Raw genomic sequence first — 27782 nt, 5'->3', positions numbered from 1 at the left:
TAGATAAATTACGTGATTTGTCATTTATACAAGGAAGTTTAATTGGTCACACTATGGCCACCTCAATCAGTCTACTAATGGCTTCTTCCTACATTTACCAGTTTTTGTTCACCTTAGTTTTAGCAGATGACCTAGTTTTGTAACTTATAAAAAAACCATGAAGGGAATTTCCTCATTATTCCACTACTCGATGGGTAAACTGTCTCTGCTTATACTTAGGTAATACCAATTCTTCCATTTATGCATTGATTTTTTTCCCTTTTTTCTTCTTCAGGACTTGGCTCTTTCTTGTATATTTTCCCTACCCATTATAGGACAACTTGAGTCAGCATACAAGTATGTTGCAAGATCTTAAAAAAGCCAAACAAAACCAAATAATAAAAAGAAAATTGATTCTACTTATTCTCCCCATAAAGCTCCATGTAACATTAGATGATTTTACTGTCTCTACTTTCTTAAAATTCATTCTCTCTTGAGTCTTCTCCAATAAGTTTTTTGTTTCCACTACTTCACTAAACTTAACCATTAAAGGTTCTCAATCTTATCAAGTTGAATGTTTTTATCTCAGCACTCATCTAACTTTGTATCCCAACTGTCTTTAACTCAGTTAATCCTCACCCACTTCTTGAGGTACATTTTCCCCACATGGCTTTCAGAACAATGCACTCTTCTGGAACTCTTCTTCCTCACTCATCTTTCCACGCTCATTTTTGTTTGTGGGCATAACTTCTATCCTCCCTCTCCCCAATTGCTACATGCTGGACTTTCTGAAAACTCAGTCTTCACAAACCCACATAAATATGGTTATCTCATACCAGACAAAGACGCCCAAAACATACACCAGAGAAAAGATAGCCTCTTCAACAAATGGTGCTGGGAAAACTGGAAATCCATATGTAGCAAAATGAAATTAAACCTCTATCTCTCAACTTGTACAAAACTCAGCTCAAAGTGGATCAAAGACTCAGCCACTAGAACAGAGACCTTGCGACTAATAGAAGAAAAAATAGGATGAAATCTCTACTATGTCAGCTTAGGAACTGCCTTTCTTAACCAGACTCCTAAAGGGCAATAAATGAATAAAGGATCAATAAATGGGATGGATTCATATACTAAAAAAGCTTCTTCTCAGCAAAGGAAACAATCAATAATGTGAAGAGAGAGCCTACAGAATGGGAGAAAATCTTTACCACATGCACTACAGATAGAACATTAATCTCCAGGATACATAAAGAACTCAAAAAACTTAACACCAAAACCCCAAATAACTTAATCAATAAATGGGCTAAGAAACTGAACAGACATTTCAGAGGAGAAATACAATTGATCAACAAACATATGAAAAAATGTTCATCATCTCTAGCAATTAGAGAAATGCAAATCAAAACCTCTTTAAGATTTCACCTAACTCCAGTCAGAATGGCAATTATCAAGAATAAAAGCAACAATAATTGTTTGCAAGGATGTGGGGAAAAAGATACACTCACATATTGCTGGTAGGACTGCAAATTGGTGTAACCACTATGGAAAGCAGTATGGAGATTCCTAAGAAAACCTGAATGGAACCACCATTTGACCCAGTTATCCCACTCTTTAGTTTATACCCAAAGGACTTAAAATCAGCATAGTACAGTAATGCAGCCACATCAATGTTTATAGATGCTCCATTCACAATAGCTAAACTATGGAACCAACCTAGATGCCCTTCAACAGATGAATGAATAAAGAAAATGTGGTACATATACACAATGGAATATTACTCAGCCTTAAAGAAGAATGAAATCATGGCATTTGCAGGTGAATGGATGGAGCTGGAAAATATTATGCTAAGCGAAATAAACCAACCCCCCAAAAAAAACCAAAGGCCATATGTTTTCTCTGATTAGCTGATGCTAATTCATAATGGGGGAGGGAAAGGAGGGAGGGAAAGAATGAAGGAATTTTGGATTGGGCTGAGGGGAGTGAGAGGAGGGGAGTGGGGGTGGGGATGGGAAGGACAGTTGAATGACACAGACATTATTACTCTCATTTCCCATCAATAGTCCTCATCCCTTAGCTATTATTTATTCTCTATCAGTTCATTCAACCTGCTGTAACAAAAATACTATAGATTTGGTGGCTTTAATAACAAATATTTGTTTCTCACAGTTCTAGAGGCAAGGAAGGCCACCATCTGACCACCAACAGATTCAGTGTCTAATGAGGGCCTGCTTTCTGTATTGTAGACATCCATCTTCTGGCTATGTCCTCATATGGTAAAGGGGTGAGGGAGCTCTTTATGGTCTCTTTTGTAAGGACACTAATCTATTCAAAAGGATGTGTGATTACACTATAGGTGTGACTCTGCACCATGTTCAACCAGAGGAAGAAGTTGTGCTTCATTTGTGTAAAATGTGTCAAAATGCATTTTACTGTCATATATAACTAAGTAGAACAAAAAAAGAAATGCCTCAGACTACAGATTGATCATCACTTACTGCTCAGGTTATTTCAATCAACCTTGTGATTGAACAAGAAACTGACTTGTGAAGAAATGAACAGAAAATATAAATGTCTATAAACACTATGCTGCAGATTGCATGTTTGCACCCTTCTCCAAATTAATATTAAATCCCAACTCTTAATATGATGGCATTTAGAGGTAGATGTTTGGGCTAGGGTTAGGTTATGAGAGGAGAATACTTTTGAATAGGATTAGTGTCCTTACAAAAGAGACCTAAAGCGCTCTCTCACCCCTTTACCATAAGAGGACATAGCCAGAAGATGGATGTCTCTGATACAGGAGGCAGGCCCTCATTAGACACTGAATCTGTTGGTGTTTGGATGGTGGCCTTCCTTGCCTCTAGAACTGTGAGAAACAAATGTTATTAAAGCCACCAAATCTATAGTATTTTTGTTATAGCAGGTTGAATGAACTGATAAAGAATAAATAATAGCTAAGGTATGAGGACTATTGGTGGGAAATGAGAGACTAATATTTATTAAGTGTAAGGAAATCTATCTGAGAATAAGAAACAGTTTGGGGCAGTTGTATTAAAATTTTATAAAAACAGTATATATATATAAAACAATATTCAGTAAAGAAGATGACTACACATAATGACTTCTTTTTATTAATATAAAGATATACTTCATAAAAAAAGAATTTACCAAATATTTGCCCCAAATTATTAATAGTTTTTTAAAAAGTAATTGTGTTGGGTTTATCTACATTGTTACATAAAGAAAAAGCCTGGCATGCTACTTAACATAAAAGGTTGTCATTCCCTAAGCATCAAGGGGTATTTCTGTGATTATTTTTCACTTTTAAAGTTACATTTTTTCAAAATAATGTATTATAGGACTGGTGATACTGACTGGGGGTTTGAAAAGATGTTAGAATGCTTGATTATGTTTTTGCTCTATTATACAACAATGATACTGAAACATTCAGTTGGAGTAAATGGAAATGATCATACCTATTTAACTACTTGGCTGCTTTCTGGGGCTAAATGGCAGGATACTAGGTTTAATAATTGAAATATATTCTAATATTATTTTTCTTGATAAGATTTGTTTTTAAAGACATGAACCATAATGACCTCTTGAAAAGTTGTAATCACCATTATTAATGATGGAAGGAGCTAACATCGATTTCTGAACTGCTCCACCTGCTGAACTGAAGACACCCTAACAATAATTTTAGTGCAGTTAAATGTTGAGATGAAATCAGAATACTTTACTCAGAAATCAATTTCCAGCATGTGAAAATTAGATTTTAAAATGTTTTATTCATTGTTAGTGTTTCTCCTTATGACTCACTTATTTTGAAAATTCAACAATGCTCTGCTCCTCAAAGAAGACTAAGAAATGGTTAAACTGGGATAGATTTTATTGTCCGTTTTATTTTTCCCAATATGATTGTTTACTGACAATTCTAAATGGTTATGACATTAAGGAAAACAGAAATAGTACAGACAATTTTATAAGGTAATTGTAAGAGGTAACATTAAGCTAAGCAGAGAGTTAACTACTAATGATAAATAAGAATATTTCCAAAAAAAATGCACACTTCTGCCACTTCTATTCAACACAATACTGGAAGTCCTAGTCAGAGAGATTAAGCAAGAGAAAGAATTAAAAGACATCTAAATTGAAGCAGACATGATCTTATAAATTGAAAAGTCTAGTTATTCCACAAAAAAATTGTTAGATCTAATTAACTAGTTAAGTTTCAAGATCAAAATCAACATATAAAACTCAGTGGCATTCCATATACCAGTAGCAAATTATCTGAAAAAAATCCCAGGTATACATTGTAGGAATGTAAATTAGTGCAGCCCTTATGGAAAACAATATGTAAGTTCCTCCAAACATTAAGGAATACCATATGATCTGGCAATCTCACTACTAGGCAGATAACCAAAGGAAATGAAGTATGTCAAAGAGATATCTTCAGTCTCATTTTTATTACAGCACTATTCACAATGGCCAAGAAATGGACTCAACCTAGACGTATCCATCAATTAATAAACGGATAAAGAAAATGTGGGATATACACAAAGGGATATTATTCAGCATTAAAAAAGAAGGAAATTGTGTCATGTGTGACAATATAGATAAAGCTGTAGAACATTATGTTAAATGAAATAAGCCAGGATCTCACTTAAAAGGACAGAGTAGAATGATGGTTACCAAAGGTTTGGGTGGTTGGGGGTGGGTGGCTGGGAATTGTTGGTCAAAAGATATACATAATTAAAATTAGGTAAGAGGAAAAATAAGTCTAGAATAGGCAAATATAGAGAGGTAGAAAGTAGATCGCCTAGGGCTGTGAGGAGACAATGAGGAAGGAGAAACTAGGAAGGGCTGTTAGGTTTCTTTCTTGGGTGATGAGAATATTCTAAAATTGACTATAGTGACAACTCTGTGAACGGATTGAAAAACATTGGATGATATAATTTCAATGAGTGAACAGTATGAACAATGAGTTCACTCCTCAATAATCTGTGTAAAAAAAGCAAATAAACATTGATTTATTTTGCCAAATTAGTCAGGTTAGTGCTCCTTCCCTAGAAAGAAAACCAGTATAGTTTTATAAATGTAACTTGAATCAAATGAAACAATTCAAGATATTTGTAATTAAAAAAATGTCTAAACAGTGGCTCCCTTTGTAAAAGTTCTTATGCGACCACAGGTGTTTGGGATCCAAACACCTGGTAACATCTGGCTGGTAACTATTGGAGAGAGAAGGATGAAATACCTTCCAGGCATAGGTGAAGCAGTATCAAGAAGCAATAGCATGGAGTCAAACACAAGCCTTCTCCTTTGTGGTCACTAGGTTTCCTGAGCTCTAGGATAATCCTTCCTGCTCACCGCAGTGGGTATGAGGGATTAAACTCAAGGGTAATCGACCACTCAGCCACATTCCCAGCCCTATTTTTGTATTTTATTTAGAGACAGAGTCTCACTGAGTTGCTTAGGGTTTTGCTAAGTTGCTGAGGCTGGCTTTGAACTCTTAATCCTCCTGCCTCAGTCTCCCGAGTTGCTGGGAATATAGGCATGTGCCACCGTGCCCAGCTAGGATAATTATTTTTGAAAAATATGCATCTTCTATTTATTTGGCATTTTCCAAGTGCCTTAAGTATTAGTACTGGATAGAACCCTTAGCCAATCTTAATGAACTGTGACAAACTGTTTTTTAGAGTTTAGCCTGAGAAGGTTATGTGTGTATACTTTTTATGTACTTTGCTTTGTAAATTTAGATAAAAGGAAAAAATAAGATTCAGAAAAGAAAAAGAAGTACAAAATATCAAAGGGAAACCAGACAGGATATTTAAGTTTCTGTGAGATACTAATTTCCTGTTGGGAATATAGTTGGCAGTTTAAAAAATTATTTTTCCATTCTGTGTCATTTCAGGTAAGGCTTTTTTTTTTAATTGAAAAAGGTAAACTATGTGATAATGAAGAAATATTGTCTATTTATATTTTTATATTTAAACTCATTTTAAAATTAATATTATTTAATCACCAACATTTAGAATGCTGAATTGATCTTATTCTGTGGTATCATTTAGGACGTCAAGAGTAAATAGGAAAAGAAAAAAGGATAAAAAATGTAAGACAGTACAAGTTCCAAGTAGTATCACAGTCATTTTTCATGCTCATCAAAATATAATACCTTAAAAACCTTTAGTGTCTTCTAAATCACAACTGACTTATCTGAGATTAAAGCCTTTTTATCAATAAAATATTTTACTTTTCTCTTTGCTCAAGAAAGTATAAGTACAGAATGCAGGGAGAAGCTGAGGAATAACAGAGAATAAAGAAGGTCTCAAAGGAAAGGGACCAAGAGTGGTAGAAAGATACTTTTTTTTTTCCCCCAAGATATTTGCCATCTGTGCTTCCCCAAAAGATGCCAGGCCGCTAGCTGCCCAGCCTGAGGGTTAGGGAAGCTCTTCTCACAAGACCTGGAAAATATCCCATCAGGTTTCTCCCCTCAGAGTACCAGATGGGATTCTGCAATTGTCATGGGGTTATTTGGAAATGGAAGGCCATGAGGTTGGTGGTGTTCACTGTTATTCAGTTAACCTTTCCTTTCTTTCATTTTCCCTTTAATGAACTCTTTAATTTTACATGCTGGGTCCCCTACCAATACTATTTATAACTGGCTTGTTCTTTTTATTTATTTTAAAATTTCTCTCTTTTAAAAAGAGTCTTGTTTATTTTCCCAGCCTCATATGTTTGAGAAAGGTATTTTTGTAGTTTGCTATCAAAAGATTTGTAGTTGTGCCCCAAACATGACAAAATTCAAGCATTAAGTATGCTACATTATTAACAATGTAATACACATGGGCATAGCAAAGAACCATTATATTTTTAGAAAAAGCAGTACTGCCTAACTGGAAATTTATTGATACATAAAAATCATATTGCTCTGATACTCTTCTAAATTTGAAATTGTTCTGTTTTACATTAACACATGAAATCCATCCTTTTTTAGTCAATATCTAAGCCTTTATTGGAAAAATAAGAATTTCACAGATTCTCAAATTGGATATTTGATACGTACCTATTATACCATGTTTGATATATAAGTATAATCTCATGTTTCTGTGCAGTCATAAGAACAGCAACAGAAAAAAACTATTGAAAAATTTGTAGACATAAATACACTTGGGACTTATTTTGTTTTCTTTCAAAGTTACTACTACAATAAGCATATTCTGAAAAATATGTCCAAAAAAGATTTTCCCTAGCTTTGAAAGCTTTTTATTTCTATCACTGTTTTAAAATAGGCTACCTTCTAAAAGTTTACTGAACACATGAAATCATGATCCTGGTTTGCCATGACGACAAATACTTTCTAATTTAGACTTGGGCTTTCAGTGCCAACATCATTAAAAGATTCTTCAAATTACTTTTTAAATGTTCTTTTCCCTTGGGATTTTCACTTATATCTAATTAGACTACTAACTCCAAGCCATATAATCCCTGTTGCCAAAACTGCTAAATGCTTCAATAAGTAGGAGGAGGGCATCAATGGAGACAGACAGATGTAATGTCACTGGTTAACAATAGAGGTGTGAAGCAGCTGCCTTCATTATGAAGCTTATTAATGCATGGTGTTGAAAAAAACTTGGCAAATGTTCTTACAGAATACCTAACCTTTTCAAAATAGCATCAGATTGTTTAAAATGTAAAATATACATCTTCAATAAGGAAAGCTTAAATACTTACTTTGCTGGTAATTAGTATCTGCATTTAATACCTATGATTCTAGGTAAAAATTACAAAAGTAATTCTCATTATTTTTTAAAAGCACATATGCTTATATTTCAATACCTTAAACATTTTTTTACAGTTAGAATTGAGTCATAATAAAATATATCTAGAAGAGAAGGTAAGGCATAGGAGAAAAAATTTTAACATGTATTTTTCTATAGGACACGAAACACCTTAATTTTATTACAATTCAACTTCATTATCTGTATGTCAACAATTACCATGAAGGGTTGTTTGATGCTTATAAATATTTCATATAACATGTCTGGTACATGATAGGTGCTCACTAAAAAGAAATTACTTTTTGATGGATGTTTTGGAAAGACAGGATTTAACTAAGTTGGTTACTACTATAGAATGCAATTAATGAAGAGAATGAAGAGAAAGTCTCAGTATAATCTTTGGCCTTACATCTAGAACAGAGTATTTTACTATCACTTAACGACAATGACACCAAAAAATGCAAGAACGAGTAAGTTTAACTTATAGGCAAGAAAAGTGAAAACAGGAGGTTTTACAAGAGAAAATAAAGATTTTCATAAAATGTAGAAATAATCAGTAAAAATTAGTACCTGAAAGTGTAACAACTTGCCAAAATAAAAAGGAAGAAAAGCTCACAATATTCTTAAGAATACAAAGATTCCTAAAGTGCCTAGAGGGCCAACAGAATAAACCATGCAAAGGCCAGGATGTTCCAATCTGGATCTATGCTTTCCTTGGCCTATAGAGAAATGAATATTGTCTCATGACAATGAATCTAACACAATTTCTTTTTTGGTTCTTTTTCATTTCTTTAGCAGCTTTAATAAATTTATTCCAACCCTTTATGAATCTATACATTTTTGGCCTATATTCATCAATTCAAGTATTAAGTTCTCTGAGAATTAGACAGTTAATTAGAACCACCCGTTAACTGTGAAAAGTCACACATTCTGTTACCTGTGTTCAAAACAAAAAGGCCTCTGTTCATATGACTCATGATTTTAATTTTGGTTACACTGCCTCAAAGTCTTTGCAGTTCAGGCTAAAAGGGCCCCACTCAAGCATCTTCTATCATTGGAATAGCTCACTTTGGGCCATTCGGATTTTCTCCTTGAGGTCTGTTTAATGTGAGACCAACAGAAATATATAGAGTAAACCTACTCTATATGGGAAGAGTAACATGAAGGATGGAATAGTATAATTTGTTTTGTTTTTAGATAGTCTTTTTAAATTATGAGCAACATTCAACTGCAATTCTCAGAGCATCACACTGAACTGATGACTTGAGTCAGCAGCAATACCCAAGTGCCTTCCATGGTTTCTCACCATGACTCACAGTTTTCCTATGTATTAGTATATATAAACACAAACACATACACTTATTTATATAGGAAGTTTGTCAATGTTAACTGTTCTCTATTATGACCTCAGAAAGTGACTTACACGTTAAAGATATGCAATGAGTATTTTTTTTATTAATCATACAGTCTGTGGATAGAAGGGTTACCAAGATATTTAATATGAAAAAATGGAAATAACATATAAAGAATAAATCATCTTCAATATACTCTTAAGTAATTTCTCTAGAAAATCTCCTTTGGCTAAGCTCCTTGCTTATTAAATCCCTATATGTGGAAAAATTCAGTTATAACTATAAATCCAGAAACTATCAGTTGCTGTCATCGGTTGGTCAAAAGCATATTAATATAATACCATTATGAAAACTACCAGATTGGTTCCACCCATCCTAATGATAGAGGAAAAAAGAGAGAGGATAAGACTCAGAAAATAAGGTACAAATGGATCTATATGGAATTTTTACTAAAACTTAACTATCTTCTGCTATGGAATGCTAAAAAATGGAAGCTTCGGTGACTGAAACACTGAAAGAAGGTATAGGATAAGGTGACCTGATTAAATCCTTTAATTTTTGAAGGAAAAGGTAGTTTCTGATAAATATCATGAAGGTAATAAAATAATTATATCCCTAACTTATAAAGAAATTCTATGTTTATCACAGAAAAGACAAAAAAAAATGCTGAGAAGAATGCAGAAAAAGAAAAACTCTTACATTGTTGGTTACTATATAAATTAGCATAGCCATTATAGAAAACAGTAACGAGAGTCCTCAAAAAAACTAAAAACAGAACTACCAAATGATCTGCAATTCTACTATTGTGTATATATATAAAGAAGATGAAATCATTATACCAAGAAGATTCATGTGCTCCCATGTTTGCTATAGCACTATTCACAATAGCCAAAATATAAAATCAACCCAGTTACCCATCAGTAGATAAATGGATAAAGAAAATGAGGTACACAATGACATACAAAGGAATTGTATACAAAGGAATATTATTCAGCAATAAAAAGAATGAAATCCTGTCATTTGTAGCAACATGGATAGAACTGGAGGTCATTATATTAAGTGAAACAAGTCAGACAGAGAAAGAAAAATAGCATAAGTTTTCACTCATTTTTGGAAACTAATAAATCAGTCTTGAAAACAAACAAGTAGAAGAGATTTTACTAGAGACTAGGAAGGACAATGAAGATGTAGAACAGAAAGAAGTTAAATAAGGTGCATCAAAAATAGAGTGAAGGAATCACTTCTGTTTCTTCTTTAGCATAGCAGGGTAACAATCGGTTAAAATAATCTGTGATATATTTTAAAATAATGTAACATTATAAAATGTGATGAGACCTTAAGAGGTGGGGTCTGGTAGAAGGTAATTAGATCATGGGCTAACACTCTTGGAGGGATTAATGCCTGTTTTCCTAGGAGTGGGATAGGTTTCACAGGACCTGGTAAGTTATTGTAAGAACAGGTGTCCATAAAGTGTGGTCACCCCATGTGCTTGGTCCCTTCTACATGTCACATATCCCTCACAGGTCTTGCACATACTTCTACTATGTGCTGCATTTGCCTGTGTTAGGATGGAGTATAACGTCCCTGCCAGATGTGGCTGCTTAAGCTTAGAAATTTTAGTCCCAAAATCATGAGACAAAATGGTCTTTATAAAGGACCAAGGCTTGGGTATTTGTTATAGCAATATAAAATGGACTAAGACAATGTGAAATAAAAATTATATTGTCAAATCTAAGAGAGTAACTTAAGATGAATACCCAAAGTCATTAACAAGTTTTTATTGCCTATACTAATAGTCATCTTTCCAGAGAAATACTATTTTTATGAGTCTTTGTCTAGGAGATAATACAATCTCATCCTTAGGGATCTAAAAAAATTTATCACATTTTGTAATACTCTTCCTTCAGAAATGAACTTTTAATTTCTCAAAGATAAATATGATATTTGATAGTTGCATCACATACTTAAATCTTACATTCTTTTCTACACACAGCAAAATCTAGGTAATGCAGGATCTACTCATCCATCCTTCTATCTATCCATCAATTGATTCATTAATAAACATGTTATAATTCACTACAATGTTCCTGGCCTTATGGTAGGCATAAAATCTATACAGAAGTTTCTCAGAGGGAAAGAATTGAGAAATTAAAAAATCTGTGAGTAGGATATCAAAGTTCATTGTGAACAATAAAGCAACAGGAGAGAAAGGAAAAAAGCTAGTAAGTGAACTGCCACAAAATCAGTAAATTTATATGAGAAACATCTCAAAAATGTTAATAGTTCAATAGAGTTAACTTTTTTTAAAAAAAGCACCAATACACCTGAGGAATAAAACAGTAGGGGTAGACTCATGAACATACACACACACACACACACACACACACACACACACACACACACACCCCTCCTTTGACTAATACGTCAACAAAATTTAATGGAAGTTTATATACTTCAGCTCAACAAAATAAAAAAGAATAGATCAATAAAGTATATGCTATGTAGAAAGATAGGTGGAGAACACCGTTCTAATAATAACTTTAACTTTAATATTAATTTTTATCTTCTAGGCAAAAAAGTAAAAATAGACATAGGATAGATTTACCATATGAAACTTTTTTTTCCTGCACAGGGAGTTGGTGGTATTGGGAGTGGGGATTAAATAGCTTTCTTGGCATTAATTCAAAGAAAAGTTAAATCATGTGGGTCCTTAAGTAAAGAAACTTCAGTAACAACATAGTTTAGTATTCACCACGAACCAACCAAAAGAAACAACAGGAAAAGTTTTTTGTTTTTTAATTGTAATTCAAAGTGGCTACCATGTCAAAGTTGGTCAGGGAAGTCCAGTTTCTATCTTTAATTCTGGCTTAAATATTAATAATGCCCATTCCACTGTTAGAAGGATACAAGTGTGAATGATAAATTATGATATCACCTTTATTTATGGGGAGATGGGTCTAGATAGGAAACTGTCTAGTAGCCTGTTTGACAGAAGGAAGGACTTCATGAACAGTTTCTGTCAATTTCAAGAACTGGATGGCAACAACTCAGGACAACTTAAAAGAGAAGGTATGAAATATACAGAAACAATGCAATAATATCATGAAACTCACACTCAGAATTGACAGCAATTCTTCAATAGTGCATTCAGGTTTCAAACGGTCCTTGAACATTTTAACTGTCTGGTGCTTCAAATAGTAATAAGAGGCAATTCGGCCATATGTCAGAGGCTCAATGCTCCGATTATCCTGTTTCAAAAGATAAAATGACATTAGTAAAAAAGTATAATAGAATTATATATTTTCATAAAATTAATAATTCATACTGCAGGCTGCTAATACTACAGTTTTGATATTACTACAAATTTTGATATTACTAAAACCAAAAGTCCTATTGTTAAAAAGGTGGGCAATTAGAATATATATAACCAAGCTGTACCTCTCCAATCTCAATACAGTAGGAAAGTTCCAATTCAACCAGGGACTTCTCAATCAGATGGGACAGAAACTTATTCACAGAATCATGGCTCACATCACCTAAATTGTAGTAGCTAGAAAACAAGCAAGGTTATTATTAGTATCAAGGTATTTTTCTACTAAATATATCACCTCAGTATCATGATCTTTTCAGAATTTCAAAAATACAAATTACATTTACAGTAAATCAAAGAAATAAAGCTACTACAATTACCATTCCTGAGACGAAAAGTTCCATGCTAAGTTTTATGGACAATGATGAAAATGATAATATATTAAAAATAAAGACAGATGAGGAGATAAAATCCTGTATCATATTACAAGAAAAACTGTCTCCCATTTTAAAACTAGTATTATGTCAGTTTACTCATGTACACCAAACCAAAATTATGCACTGAATTTAGAAAGTAGGAAACATGAAATATGTGTAAATATATTTATATATATAAAAATATATATACGTTCTTCACCTTTTATTATAAAAACTAACCTCAGTAACTTTACGAAACTTACAGAACTAATGATATGGATGATAATTCTTCAGGGAATGCCGTCAATTATTGTTTTCCCAGTACTTAAGGAGTAACTGTCATCCTAATAACTAGAAGGGACATCATCAGCCTAAAAATAAAACTTTTTAAGTTGCAACACACAGAAAACACACACACACACACACAGACACACACACACACATGCACACACATATTTTACATATGTATACACACACACACACACACACACACACACACACACACACACACAGCTCTGTATATTTTCCAAATAAAAAGCCTAAGGACATACAGTTCACTTGAAAGTTCTTCCCTATAACTCAGAGGGGTTCTTGGCAAATCACTAAGAATCTGGGCCTGGGAAGTGATCCAAAAGGTGAGGGATTATACCCATAGTCATGGCAGTTTTCTAATTCTTACTGGAGGAACCCTGTACCCTAGTTAGCATGGAGAATTTATATACCCTACCTCCCCTGTCCTTATCTAAATCAAGGAGAAGGAGTAGAAAGTGGTCTTAGAAACTTAAATCAGGTTCTAATCATTAAAATCCATGATGGCAGTTTTACATCTGTATAGGATAAGGACGTGAAAAAGGGGTGCTAAATAATCTCAAATGGTAAAGACCTAAAAGAAACCACACGTAAGAGGGATGGAAAAACATTGAGCAGATGACTGTTTTGGGGATTTTGTTTTCCTCTCTCCAAAGGGAAAGACTTAAAGACAGTATAGGATGAAAATTACTTTAAAAAAACTCTTGTCATGAACTGAAATAAAGCAATGTTTATTAATGAAGAGATAAAAAAGTACTAAATTCAGTGCTATCATTAATCTAAACAAAATGTTTCAATTATGACCAAGTAGGCATATATCAAAGTGAAACACCAGCATTAGAAAAAACGTTAGAGAATATTTGCTTTACCCTGGAAATGACTAAGCTGGAGTATTTAGTTTGAATAATGTTTTCTGCTTCAGGGGTGAAAATAAAAATTTTGGATCTTTATAGCCTCGTAAAAGAGACAGATCCTCAAAGTCAGTCTAAATTATCAAAAATATTTTTTCTCTTTCATTTTTTTCTCCCAGGAAGTGAACTTCACAGTCAAACTTTCTGCAATATAAATGTCAAATTCATACTTCACATTCTTTTGGCTCACTGAGCCTATAAATTTTCCAATACTACTTGTAGCTGTTTAGACTAATACATAGTTAATAAAGGTATTCTAAATTGAAAACACCAGTAAAAATTTGCCCAAGATAATGTATAAGTAGCACCATTTGTAGAATAAAACTATTCTTCATGCAGTTAAAATCATAAAAATAAAATTCACTTTTTCTATAATTTATTAGGTTATTTGAAAAAAATTCATGTATGCTGCTGATTATCATAATCCACTATAGATATAACTGGAATGCCAAGTTTGCCATTTAAGCTTTAATAAATAAATTTGGTATGTTTACTAGCAATGTCAAACCCATCAATAATAAAAAGTCTTCTTAAAAATTATAGTTCTTTCTCTGTTTTGTTTTTTTTTTTTGGGTGGTGCTGGGGGTTGAACGCAGGGCCTTGTGCTTGCAAGGCAAGCACTCTACCAACTGAGCTACATCCCCAGCCCTATTCTTTCTAATATTTAATTTATTCACTGTATTTTGTTTAATGCTATTTTATTCATTGTATTTACAAAATGCATTCCAATGGGTTAATATGCTTCTAAAGTTTGTTTAAGTCTATCAGGACACATTTTTTTTTTTTTCCCCTAATGAATATACTATAGAGAAGAGGTACAAAATTCAGTTCTGGTAAGTGAAATTCACTGATCTTTTCCACATATTATTCTTTGCTAAAATTTGAACGAAATCTTAAGGTCACTTAAAAATTTTAAATCCTTATAAAAGTAAGATGCTACATCTTAATTAGTTATATAATTTGTAAGACATTGTAAAATAATAAAAGTAAATTTAAATAAAATTGCTTTTTAGGATACATAAAATTTTGAGAGTTCATATACTTGGAAACTTGTGTGAATAAAGAATGGAGTTTAGATTTATATATTCTCTATTTATAGCATAATATTGCCTTCACTTCTGTTGAGTGAACTTTTCAGTTATTACACAATTTCTAGCCTGAACAAGTATACGCATTTAACTTAAAATATTACTTATTATTCATTTCAATAATCCCTTTACTAACTTGAAAAAGCATGCAACTGCTAAGTAAAAAGGTCTGTTTTCATGTCACACTCTCCACAGTACAAAATTTATAATTTACAGGTTATTTAAACAGAAAATTTATGCAACTGTTTAATTACAGATAAAGGATACAATGTAGTTTCATGCTCAGTGCTTTGAATCATCAAGTCATTATCTTCCCTTTGCTATAAACAGACAGCCTACCTTTTTGTCAGCATGCTATTTCATTTATTTCACAGAGAAACCCAGTTTCACAATAATTGACTTGTCAGAAGCTCTAATTTATGAGACTGAGCTCTGTAAGATTTCTCTATATTGGACTCAACCTGCACACAAGCAGGGTTGAATATTTACAATGCTGTTAACAGGTGCTGAGTTGTTTAATGATTCTAATAGCCAGAAGCGTACTGAGAAAGCCAGCGGGATCACAATTACAGGCTGTTTGAACACAACAATTACTAGTCCCCTGAGAGGTGTGAAAGTCAAAGGCAGTTTGATACTGACAGCATCTAGCACATGGGCTAGACAAGCTAACTTCTATTAGCAGTCCATTGGGACAAAGTCATAACAAACCTCTCCCTGTCATAAAAATTTACAAAGTTCATAAAATTTAAACAATCGAAAACTAAAACAACTTTTCAGAAATTATCTTTACAAGATATTATTAAAGGACAAACAAGAACACCACACATGAAATCTAAAGTTATCTTTTTTCAACCTTAGTACAGATGAAATTTCATCAGTTGGGAATGAAAGAGATTTTATAGTAATGTAAAACATAGATAGAGTTACACCAAACAGTTTGGATTTAATGTGAATTGTGGCAGCCATTTCCTGTTTGGTTTATGTAAACCTGGCCAGATATCTTGCTAGGATATTTTTCATCAGTATTGAAATGCTGCTGCTATAACTGTCAGTACTGGGAAGTCATTTGTTACAGCACCATGTTTTTTTATGTTCAGATTATGCAGCAGTAATAATGACACAAATAATGAAAGTGGTTACAGGGACAGCTAAAACTATCACGACATTTTTGCCCTAGAAATATTTAAAAGCTTTCTCAGGGGAAAAACAGAGAGTAAAACTGAAAATACAAATTGAATCCAGAACTCAATTTGGAATATATTATATTTTATGAAAGTAACCAGCACATGTGTTTATATACATCTGAACAAGCAAATGTATATATGTTTGTGTGCACACATATATTTATGCAAAATTATATATCCTTATATGTACATAGGTATTTTGCACACACACATATACACATATATGTAATACACACACACGCGAATATTAACAGACACGCAGCTGAGAAACAATGGGCAAAATCTTCATCAACATCAGTTTTACTTTTGGTGTGTTATGATGGGAGATTTACAGTATAACTGATGGGCTGGAGCATCAGGTCATCTTTATTTATCTATATATGAACATATTTTGAAAGTAGTCTTCCTTTTCAATGGTTAAATAAACCTGTCTGTTGCACACATGCAGGCAGACAAGCTTGCATACATTCCCTCCCACCCAAGAAAGGCAAATCTCATTTTATGTCACTGGATGATAGGGAGTATTAAGGAAAAATTAAAACTATACAGAGTACAAGACTTTCATTTGAGACAAAGATGTTAGCCTTTGTAACATTTTAAGCAGATCAGATAAATAAGTAGAAAAATTAACCTGTTTTCTCAACTCCTGTGCCTTTGTTTGTTTGCAGCTTTGTAGAAAGATGGTTTTAACATACACAGTAAGAAAAAGTATATAACTAAGAGCCAGTCATGAAGATGTGCAATACTGGTAGGAATACTGTGCAGTACTGGTAGGAATTTAAATTAATAAAGATATTTTGAAAAAGAGTATGTAAGTTCCTCACAAAACTAAAAATAGAATTACCATATGAGCCAATTATCCTATTACTGGTTATCAGTTTGTGAAATCAGTTTGTGGAAGAGTTATCTGCACTTCCATATTCACTGCAGCATTGTTTATAACAGCAAAATTATGGAAACAATCTAAATGTTCATCAACAGATAAATGGATTAAAAATGTGCTATATATACAATGTAATACTATTCGACCTTAAAAAAAACCAAAATACTTGCATTTGCAAAAACATGAAATGGATATACAGGATATTATGCTAATAGAAATAAGTCAGGGGCTGAAACAAGTATTGCATAATTTCACTTATATGCAGAATCTAAAAGCGTTAAGTATATAGAATTTAAGAGTAGAATGTTGGTTACCAGAGGCAGAGGGAGCAGCAGGGAAAGGGGAAATGTTGGTCAAATATATAGTTTCAATTAGACTGGAAGAATAAATTCTGGTCATTTACTATAAAGCTAGGTGACTATGCTTAATAATAATGTACTATACATATATATCAAAATTTCTAAAGAATGAATTTGAAAGTTCTTACCACAAAGAACTAATAAGTATGTGAGGTGATAGATATTAATTAGCTGATGTTTTTCATTTTACAATGTATGTATGTATTGAAATATCTCACATTTTATCCCATAAATATAGTTATTGTTTGTCAATTAAAATGGAGAAAAAGAAAATTTGTAATCTTAATATTCCATATACAAGAGTTTATAGCAATTTTTTAAAAGTGAATTAGAAAGTGGTAGAATTTGATTACAGCTGATTAGGTAAAATATATAAATTGTTAAACTTAGGCACAGTTTTCCACTTAATCTTCATGCAAAGGTATATACATTAAAATTGACCATTTGTGGTTTTGGGGGATAGCATCAAATGAACACGATTGTCATACACTGAATATCAGTATGGTATGGTTTCCACAAAAAACTTTTCAGCATAGATTTGGAAGGGAAGTAGACAGGGAATGTGGATGTTTGAGCTTGGGACCTGATAATGAGTCCAGTGACAGAGAATGTGATGGAATCCCAGTGTTGCCTCTGCTACTCATGAACTGTGCTATTGTGGGAAAGTTGCTTAATCTTCCTGTGCTTCAGTTCCTTCATTTATAGAAGGGAGATCATAACAGTTCTAAATGAGTTAAGCTCTTGAAATAGTATATCAAATGCAGTAGACACTCAATAATCATTGCTAGTGAGGATTATTGTTTCCTGCTTTATTAATTCCAATTTTATGTTTATAAATTCCTGCATTTATGCTTTGCTATTATTGTTCATTTAGTTTCTTGAGATAAATGTTTAGTTATTTTATTTTTGAGCACTCACTTCTTTTTTAGGTCTTTAATGGTCTAAATATTCCTTGGAACTGTGCTTTTGTTTGAATCCAGGAGCTTTGTCGGCTCTATAACACTTATATTTTTATGAGTCTAGTCTAGTTTTTTGTTTTGATTTTACCTTTCACTGGAATAAAAGTTTAAAAGTCTCAAGCAGTCAGATTTTGTTTATCATTCTTTTTATTGTCTATTTCTAGTTTTATAGGTTGACTAACCCTAATCTGAAATGCTTCAAAATATGAAATACGTTTACCAATGATATGATTGTCACAAGTGGAAAATTGCACACCTGACCTTATGTGATAAGATCACAGTCAAAATGGAGGCATACTAAAAATACTGAATAACATTATTTAGCCTGTATATAAGGTTTATAGGACACATAAATGAATTTGTATTTAGACTCAGATTCCATTCCCAAGATATCTCATTATGTATATGTACATAGATACTCTAAAATTTTCAAAACTCTGAAATCTAAAACATTTCTGTTTCTAAGCACTTAGTACAAGGAATACTCAATTTGTGCTACATTTTATACTGAGAATGCATTGATTCCTACACTTTGAAATATGTTGAGATGCTTTTTGTGGTCTTATTTGTGGTCAAATTTTTTTAAATAAAATTTACATGAGTACTGCATATTCTTTTTTAGGGGCAAATATACAAAGATACACATATTTCAAGGCTGTCAACTGTTACTAAAATTCTCCACTTTATGAAATACTGATCTCTTTGACATGCTGAATTTTCAGAAAGATGTAGAGGTTGTCTCCCAATACAACTATAATTTAATTGAACTGCAATTTCAGTTAGATTTCCATCAGTTTTTGCTTTAGATATTTTGAGGCTATTTTTAGTTACCTAAACACTTGTAAACTATTAACACTTCTTAGTGATTGTTCTTATTACCAGTATGAACCATTCTTCTTTCTCCTTAAATTCTTTCACCTTGAATTTCATTTTATGTGATATTAATACTACAGCTATTGCTTTTTCTTTTATTATTCTCCTTTACATCTTCTTTTCATTTCAATTTTCATCTTCTCTGTATCATTTTGATATGTTTCGTGTATAACATGTTTATAGAGTTAGAATTAAAAAAATTATTCTGAGAATTTCTGTCTTACAACAGGGAAAAGTAAATCGTTGGTAACATTTACTATTACAGTTGACCAGGCTTATGACATGAATAGATCCTGTCTATCACCTGCATTTAGAATGAGTCAAGGCCCATACCAGAGTCTGTAAGGTTCCACATGATGTGTACTATCACCAGCCATCTACCTTCCCTACCTTATCACTTGCTACTCTCCCCTCTTTGTTTACCCCACTTCAGCCATACCTTCTCCTTGCTCACTGAACACACCAGACATTCCTCCTTGAAAACCTCTCCTGTTTCTTTGTTCTAAAATGTTCCTTAAACATTCATGTGATCAAATTTCTAACTCTTTCTAATCTTTGCTAAAATCTCAGCACCTCTAATGAGGCCCACTGTGACTTCCTATTTAACACTGTAATCCCCACAACCTCACTCTACTCCTGGACCTCCCAATCTTCCTTAACTTGTTCTCCTTTTCAAAGCATTCAATACCTTCGAATATACTTTTAAATTTGCTGTTCCGGTTAAGAGTATGTGAGTTTTACAACAAAAATTTTTGTTTAGTTTACTAATACATCTTCAAAAGGGCTAGCATAGTGGCCAGAACAGAGACAATAAATGCATGAAATTAAGAAAATAAATTTAATTTTTAAATGTTTATATCTTAGCACCTTGAGGAGATTCTATGACTTTTGAGGCTAGAGGTCATTGTTTATGTTCCTACCTTCCAACAGAAACTGACAGTTGCTAATTACAGCTTTTTAGAAAACCACATTGTTTTTATTCTGGACTAACTCACATAGCATCAGTCTGGACATAAGACTTCTACTTCAGAATAATAATGAAAGTCTTATTCTTACTCTAGAACCAAGTACCTCAAAAATGTATAGGCAGTTACTAAAGGGAACCAGCACATATAATATGGATGGTCAAGAGTAGATAAACTTTCACCTCCTGAAAATCAATCAAAGCTGCATTTATCAATGTATGATTGGACTTTTAAGACTGTCAGGGCTGTGAGAGCTGGGGAAGGTACTGTAGGCAGGAAGAAGAGTGATCATAAGAGCTCTAGTGAGAAGAATCTCTTACTTAGAAATGTGTGAGCTAATGTTTCCTTCAATTGATTCTAGTCCTTTGGTAGTGGTAGTGGGACATATGGTCCTCCTATGGGCAGCAGGAGGGCAGGGAAAGCAGCTGCCACATGTACTAAATGCTCTAAGCAAAGTCATTAATAATATGTATGCTTCTGACTCCCAGTCCCCAAATTTCCTCTTAAGCAAAGATGGCCATCAGATAAAGTAGGTGAGACAATACGAACCAAGGAATACTTGTTTATTTACACAGACTATACCAATTTCAAACATGAGTGAGCAGGAGACATAAATGACAAAACCCAACGAATTCCCTGAAATAGAGGTTCAGTATCATTTCCCCTCAAAATTTCATCCTTTGTCCACTGTGATAAGCCTCTTTCCTGAGCTGGTTGTTCTGCCTTTAATTACTACTGTTTATTACAGCTACATGTATATTTTCTCACCAGAGTATTATTAAAAAGAAGGCAGTTTGTAACTACAGCAACAGGAGTGATGCTTACTTCAGTTCACTCTCTGTGGGACCCCTATTCTGAATGGTGTCTCCAACTGTTCCTCTGGCTCATTTCACTCTCATGGCTGAAACAATGTAAACACTGGGCAGTTTCCTACCTATTTATCTAAATTTAAAGAAAACTAAACCTCATCTAGCTTCCAACTCCTGTATAATTCATTTAATTTCTGATCAGTACTACTACCAGTTTACAAATGAGGCTAGAGTAGGGATAGACTGAACGCAGGTTAAGCAGTTGGAGAACTGCAAGGGAGAATGAAAATTAAAAAGCAAGTGTGGAGTGTGACCTTAGGGTAAAAAGATGCAGTGATAATATTAACAGTAACAAAGTTGGATTAGAGGAGGATTTTGATGGTTTTATCATTAAGTCAGTTTTATACATGGTACATTTGAAATGATAGTGGGAAGTCCATGTGGCAGCATCAGAAGGCTGGTGGGGAAATAAAACTGTAACTTGATCAAGAGCAGAGTGGGGCATCATATCTTAGGGTCTCTCTGTTGAAGACCTTGTAATGAATGGATTTTAAATTTTCTTTTATTTAAAGGGGCACATTCCTTGAATTCCATCCTTACTCCATTGCCTTTGCATCTGTTAAGGTCCTCATCTTATCATTAAACAATTTCCTTACTGGTATAATTTTCTCTCCATTCCAGTCGATTCCCTATTATAGTATAGTAAGTATTGAAATAAAAACTATTCTGTATCATTAGTCTATATGTATATTTTGGTGCTAATACCATGATGTTTTTGTTACTACAACTCTGTAGTATGGCTTAAGATCTGGTACTATGATACCTCCTGCTTCACTCTTCTTGCTAGGGATTGCTGTGGCTATTCTGGGTCTCTTATTTTTCCAAATTAATTTCATGATTGCCTTTTCTATTTCTATGAAGAATGAAATTGGGCTTTTAATAGGAATTGCATTAAATCTACATAAAGCTTTTGGTAGTATGGCCATTTTGACAATATTAATTCTGCCTATCCAAGAACATGGAAAATCTTTCCATCTTCTAAGGTATTCTTCAATTTCTCTCTTTGGTGTCCTGTAGTTTTTATTGTAGAGGTCTTTCACCTCTTTTGTTAAATTGATTCTCAAGTTTTTTTTTTTTTTTTTTTTTTTTTAGGCTATTGCAAATGGGGTAGTTTTCCTAATTTCTCTTTCAGAGGATTCAACTGACATAGAAATGGGTGTTGATTTTATATCCTGCTACTTTGCTGAATTCATTTATTAGCTCTAGAAGTTTTCTGGTGGAATTTTTCAAATCTTTTAAATATAGAATCATGTCTACAAATAGTGATAACTTGAGTTCTTCTTTTTCTATTTGTATCCCTTTAAATTTGGTGACATCAATTCATGTTTAAGAACTTCCAATGGGTCATTCCCTAGGATTCCAACATGATCAGATACATACAGTGAATAGATTCTTTACACTCTGGTCTTGGTGCACTTTCTAGTCAAGATAATCTCCATATACCATACGCTGTGGCTACATCATTTTTTTTTTCATATTCTCTAAAACAACTGTGACTCTGTCCTGAGGCTTTGTACTCAGTCAGTATTTTTCTATCTGAATGCTTTCTACCTTTTCTACTCTTGTTTTATACATGTGTTTTTCCACACTATACCATCAGTCCTTGAAGATAGGGGATGATGTACTTATTCCTATCCCTACGTGTTTAGCATAACATCAGATAATAGTAGGTGCTAAATGAAGATATAACATACTGTCAAGAATAAAAGATAATATACCACTCCTCAATTTAATTTTTTCACTGTCATATAGTTTCACACATTTCTAAAGGACTTCAGAAATATTGTCTCCCAACTATACAGCAAATGCCTCAGAATATCTTCAAGGTAATTAAAATAAGTGAAGTTATCAAATGCATATAATCACCTGATTTTTGATATAATATACTGTAATTATACCAGAGACATCATCTGACTTTTTTGGACAAATTCATAAACCTAGAAAATCCAAGGTTCTAACTTTTTTTGTATGTATTCAATTTTGGAGTTTCAAATAATATTTTCAAGTACATCTTCTTCCAGTGTAGAATAGAAAGATAAATAATTACTGTTCAAAATAGTCCTGCTCTTACCTGGGGTTCATGATAAGACGTCGGAAAAAATAAGTCCACGTGATATAGTCCATTGCATCTTGCTTAGATGTTATTGTACCACCAGCAATCTCTGCATTTAAGTGGTCAGACAGCACTCCTAATAAGCTGCACAGTGAACAAAACATGGGAAATAAGTATGACCATTACACAAAGTGCATTTCATTGATCTCATAGTCAAGATTCAGATTTTATGTTCTAAGGTACAAATGCGTTTGGTGTCATTCATATATTTTGTGTATAATTTGTGAATAATTTTTTCCAAATTATTTTGTAGGGATTTGGTCTAAAATGTCCTTTCACCACAAAAATCACTTAGTATCATGAATTTAGGAACTTACATTATTAATTAGTACATATAAATTTATGCTTATTTTCTTTTAAAAAAGTATTTTTTTTATTTGAAGATGAATAAAAGGGGGAAATGAGGGGAGGGGAGGGGGTGAGGGATGAAAAAGATGGTGGAATGAGAACATCATTACCCTATGTACATGTATGATTACAGGAATGGTGTGACTCTACATCATGTACAACAAGAGAAATGAAAAACTGTACTCTGTGTACACAATGAATCAAAAAGGATTCTGCAATCATGTATAACTAAATAGAAAAAGCAATAAAAAAAAAGAAAGAAGAAAAAGTGGGTCAGAGAGAGAATCTCCCAAAAAATACTATCATAACATGATATTTTCCTAGAATAAGTTAAGTAGTAATAATTTGTTGACAGTAATTACTAGTAGTCATATTGCAGGTATGCAACAGGTAGCACTTATTGCTATCAATCACTCTAGGGAAATAGATTACTAGATGGAAAATAAACATAGGCTGATAGGAAGGGACCTAGAAACTTTCAGGAGAAGATAGGAATCAAGAGAATGGGTAAGACTAGGCAATGGAAGACATGCCTTGAACAGCAGGGAAGCGCATACTTATAAAGTACTTGAGAGGATATGGAGTAAGAGCTGGGATTAAAGGAGAGTTGGCAAGAAAGGGATAATAGGAGAGAGCAGTGAGCAAAGATTTTTTTTTTTTTCATTGATTTGGTGAATATTAAGTGCCTGGACATATAAGAAGACATTATTATATTAGGTGTTTAGAGTATACAAAGATTATCAGATGCAATAAAACACTGCAAAAAAGTTCATTTTATTTTCTTATATAAAATACAAAAAAGGTCAGGAATGGTGGTACACATATGTAATCTCAGTGACTCAATGACTCAGGAGGCTGAGATAGGAGGATTACAAGTTTGAAACCTGTCTGTCTCAAAATAAAATAATAAAAAGGGATGGGGATGTAGCTCAGTGGTACATCCCCAAGGTTCAATTTATTACACGACAAAAAATCAAACAAATAGAAGCAAGCAATGCCTAAGAAAAGAAAACACTAAATAATTTATGATACATGGGACAATAACCAGGTATTAAAAATGATTTTGGCACAGAAAATGAGAAAATGATCAGACTAAAATGAATGTAAAAAATCACTAATTAGTATACTCTAATAAAAAAGTTGCCGTTACTCTCAATTCACCAGTAGTTGAACAGAGATGGGTACAGTTATTTTAGAGAGCAATTTGGCAATATCTATTGGAACAATCACTATGATCAGCAATTCCACTTTTTTCATGAAGACCTAATAAAGAAACATTTACCCGTTAGGTTAGAAAATTAAAATGATTTACTGCAGCATTACACACAAGAGAAAAAACTGGTAACTCTCTAAGTACATATTAGAGCAATGAATAAATAAACTATGGAATATTCTAAAATAGATAAAACATTAATGGTCACATCAAGATATGAAATTAAAAAATGTAGTTAACTTTATACTGAAATTTATACATGTTTAAATCAATTCTCACAATGTGAAAACATGTAACCAACACCAATCAAGCATTGCTAGTGCCTCAGAAAACCATCCTGATATGTATGCTATTACTATCTTGCTCAGAGAGATATTCTGACTTTTGTTTTTCTGCCCTATTATAGTGGCATGGAACTCTAGCACAATGTTCACCAAAAGTGATGAAAGCGACATCCCTCTTTATCATTCCCTATTTCAAAGGGAAAACTTTAAAAACTTTTTATTAGTACATTAAGCATAATTGTTGGGTTCATTTTGACATCATCATACATGCACAAAATTTAATTTGCTTCACTTTAGGTCCAGTGCTTCTTCTTTCCCTTCCCTCTTCCTTTCCCCTATTTCCCTTCCTCTACTCTAATGGTCTTCCTTCTATTTATTTGTTGTTTTTATTTTGTGCTTTATAGATATACATAAAGGTGAAACTCACTGTGGTATATTTATATATGTACATAGCATAATTTGGTCAATTTCATTCTGCAATTTCTCCTAAAACCTGTCTCTCATTCCTGCCCTTTATTCCCTTTTTCTACTACAGTGTTCTCTCCTCTATTTTCATGGGTTCCCACCCCTTCCCACTTTCCCTTATTTTGGTCTAGCTTCTGCATACGAGAGAAAACATTTGACCCTTGACTTTGTAAGTCTGTTTTACTTCACTTAACATGATGTTCTCCAGTTCATCTTTTTACAAGCAAATATCATTACTTTATGCTTTTTTTATGACTGAATAACTCCATTGTGTACATATACCACATTTTCTTTATCCATTCAACTGTTGACGGGCACTGGGTTGGTTCTGTAACTTGGCTATTGTGAATTGTGCTGCTATAAACATGGATGTGACTGTCAGTACAGTATACTGATTTTAGTTCTTTTGGATAAATACTGAGGAATGGGATAGCTCAGTCATATGGTGGTTCTATTTCTATTCTTTTGAGGAGACTCCAGACTGTTTTCCAAAGTGGTTGAACTAATTTGCAGTCCCACTGCAATGTATGAGTGTACTCTACACACATCCTTGCCAGTATTTACTATTATTTATTTTTATTATTATTTATATTCTTGGTGCTGCCATTCTAACTGGAGTCAAATGGAATCTCAATGTACTTTTGATTTGCATTTCCCTGATTGTCAGGGATGAATGATTTTTCATATATTTGCTGGCCATTTGTATTTTTCATTTTGAGACAAATCTGTTTAGTTTTTTTTTTGCCCATTTATTAATTGGATTTTTTATTTATTTTTTGGTGTTAAGCTTTTTAAGTTCTTTATATATTAAGGATATTAATCCTCTGTCAGAGGAATAGCTGGCAAAGGTTTCCTCCCATTCTGTAGGCTCTTTCTTCATGCTGTCAATCATTTCCTTTGCTGTACAAAAGCTTTTTAATTTGATGCTGTCCCACTTGATTCATTTTACTTCTTGAGTCTTTGTTAAGGAATTTGGTGGCTGTGTCAGTGTTGGTGTGTTGACCTACAGTTGCAAACTACCTATGGATATGCAGTTTTATCAAAGGGAAAACTTATAATTTCTTCATTAATTATGATGTTTGCCATGGATTTTTTGTAGATAGTCCATCAGATTAAGGAGATTCATTCATATTCCTGCTTGCAAAGGTTTTTTTTTTATGACTTAGTATGGAATTTTATCAAATGCTTTTTGTTTTACATTGATAAGACAGATAATCATGAGATTTTTCTCAATTTTTTCCATTAATATTAATTATATTAATCTATTTTCAGATAAATAATCCACATCTATGAAACAAACTGCACTTGGTTGTAATATATTTTTATATATTGCTGGACATGATTTACTAATATTTAATATTTTGTTTAGGATTTCTATGTCTATATTCATGAGAAATACAGTTTGTTACATTGCTATTTTATAAATTTCTTATTAGGTTTTGTCACTCAAGCTATTCTGGTCTGATAAAACGAGTTGGCAAATACCCTTACGTTTTTCTACTATGGAGAGATTAATTTAAAACTGATGCTATTTCTTCCTTAAATGTTACGAACAATTCACTTGTGAAGCATCTGGGTTAGATTTCTTTGTAAAAAGCTCTTAAATTTTAGACTCATTTTGCTTTGACAAGTAGTCTGAGATTTTCTTTTTACTACTGGGTCAGTTTTAGTAAATTTTTAAAGAGAAATTTTACCAGTTGATCTAAAATTTAAAAATTATTTATTTCAAGTTGTTCATACTGTTCTATTATCTTTTAATATCTATAATATCATTTCATTCCTGATATTCAGACTCATTTATCAGTTCTGTTCATCTTTTGCGAAGAACCAAGTTTTGGCATTTTTTTACTTTTCTCTAATCCATGTTTATTGTCAATCTATTAATTCTTACTCTTATTTATTTATTTATTTTGTACCAGGGAATGAACCTAGATGTGCTTAACCACTGAGCCATATTCCCTGCTTCTTGTTAATTCTTTTTTTTTTTTTTTTTTTCTCTTTATTTAGAGACAGAGGCTTGCTAAGTTGCTGAGGCTGGTTCTGAACTCATGATCTTCTTTCCTTAGACTCCTGAGCTGCTGGGATCAGAGGCATGCACCATTACACTGGGCTCTTGTC

General features: G+C 33.0%; 1 protein-coding gene across 2 annotated transcripts in view; it reads right to left on the bottom strand.

Moving 5' to 3' along the window:
* Ascc3 (activating signal cointegrator 1 complex subunit 3) overlaps positions 1–27782 on the bottom strand; it is a 404873-nt gene that overhangs the window by 69370 nt on the left and 307721 nt on the right. For both annotated transcript variants that reach the window (XM_047557708.1, XM_047557709.1), the window contains 3 exons: positions 23313–23438; positions 12554–12665; positions 12229–12363 (listed from right to left, as the gene is read on the bottom strand). In XM_047557708.1, coding sequence (XP_047413664.1) covers positions 12229–12363; positions 12554–12665; positions 23313–23438 — 373 coding nt within the window. The remainder of the gene's footprint in view (positions 1–12228; positions 12364–12553; positions 12666–23312; positions 23439–27782) is intronic.

This window comes from Sciurus carolinensis, chromosome 7 (assembly GCF_902686445.1).
Source record: "Sciurus carolinensis chromosome 7, mSciCar1.2, whole genome shotgun sequence".
Taxonomy (NCBI): domain Eukaryota; kingdom Metazoa; phylum Chordata; class Mammalia; order Rodentia; family Sciuridae; genus Sciurus; species Sciurus carolinensis.
The sequence above is the reverse complement of the archived record's forward strand: the minus strand, read 5'-3'. Positions and strand labels throughout refer to the sequence as shown.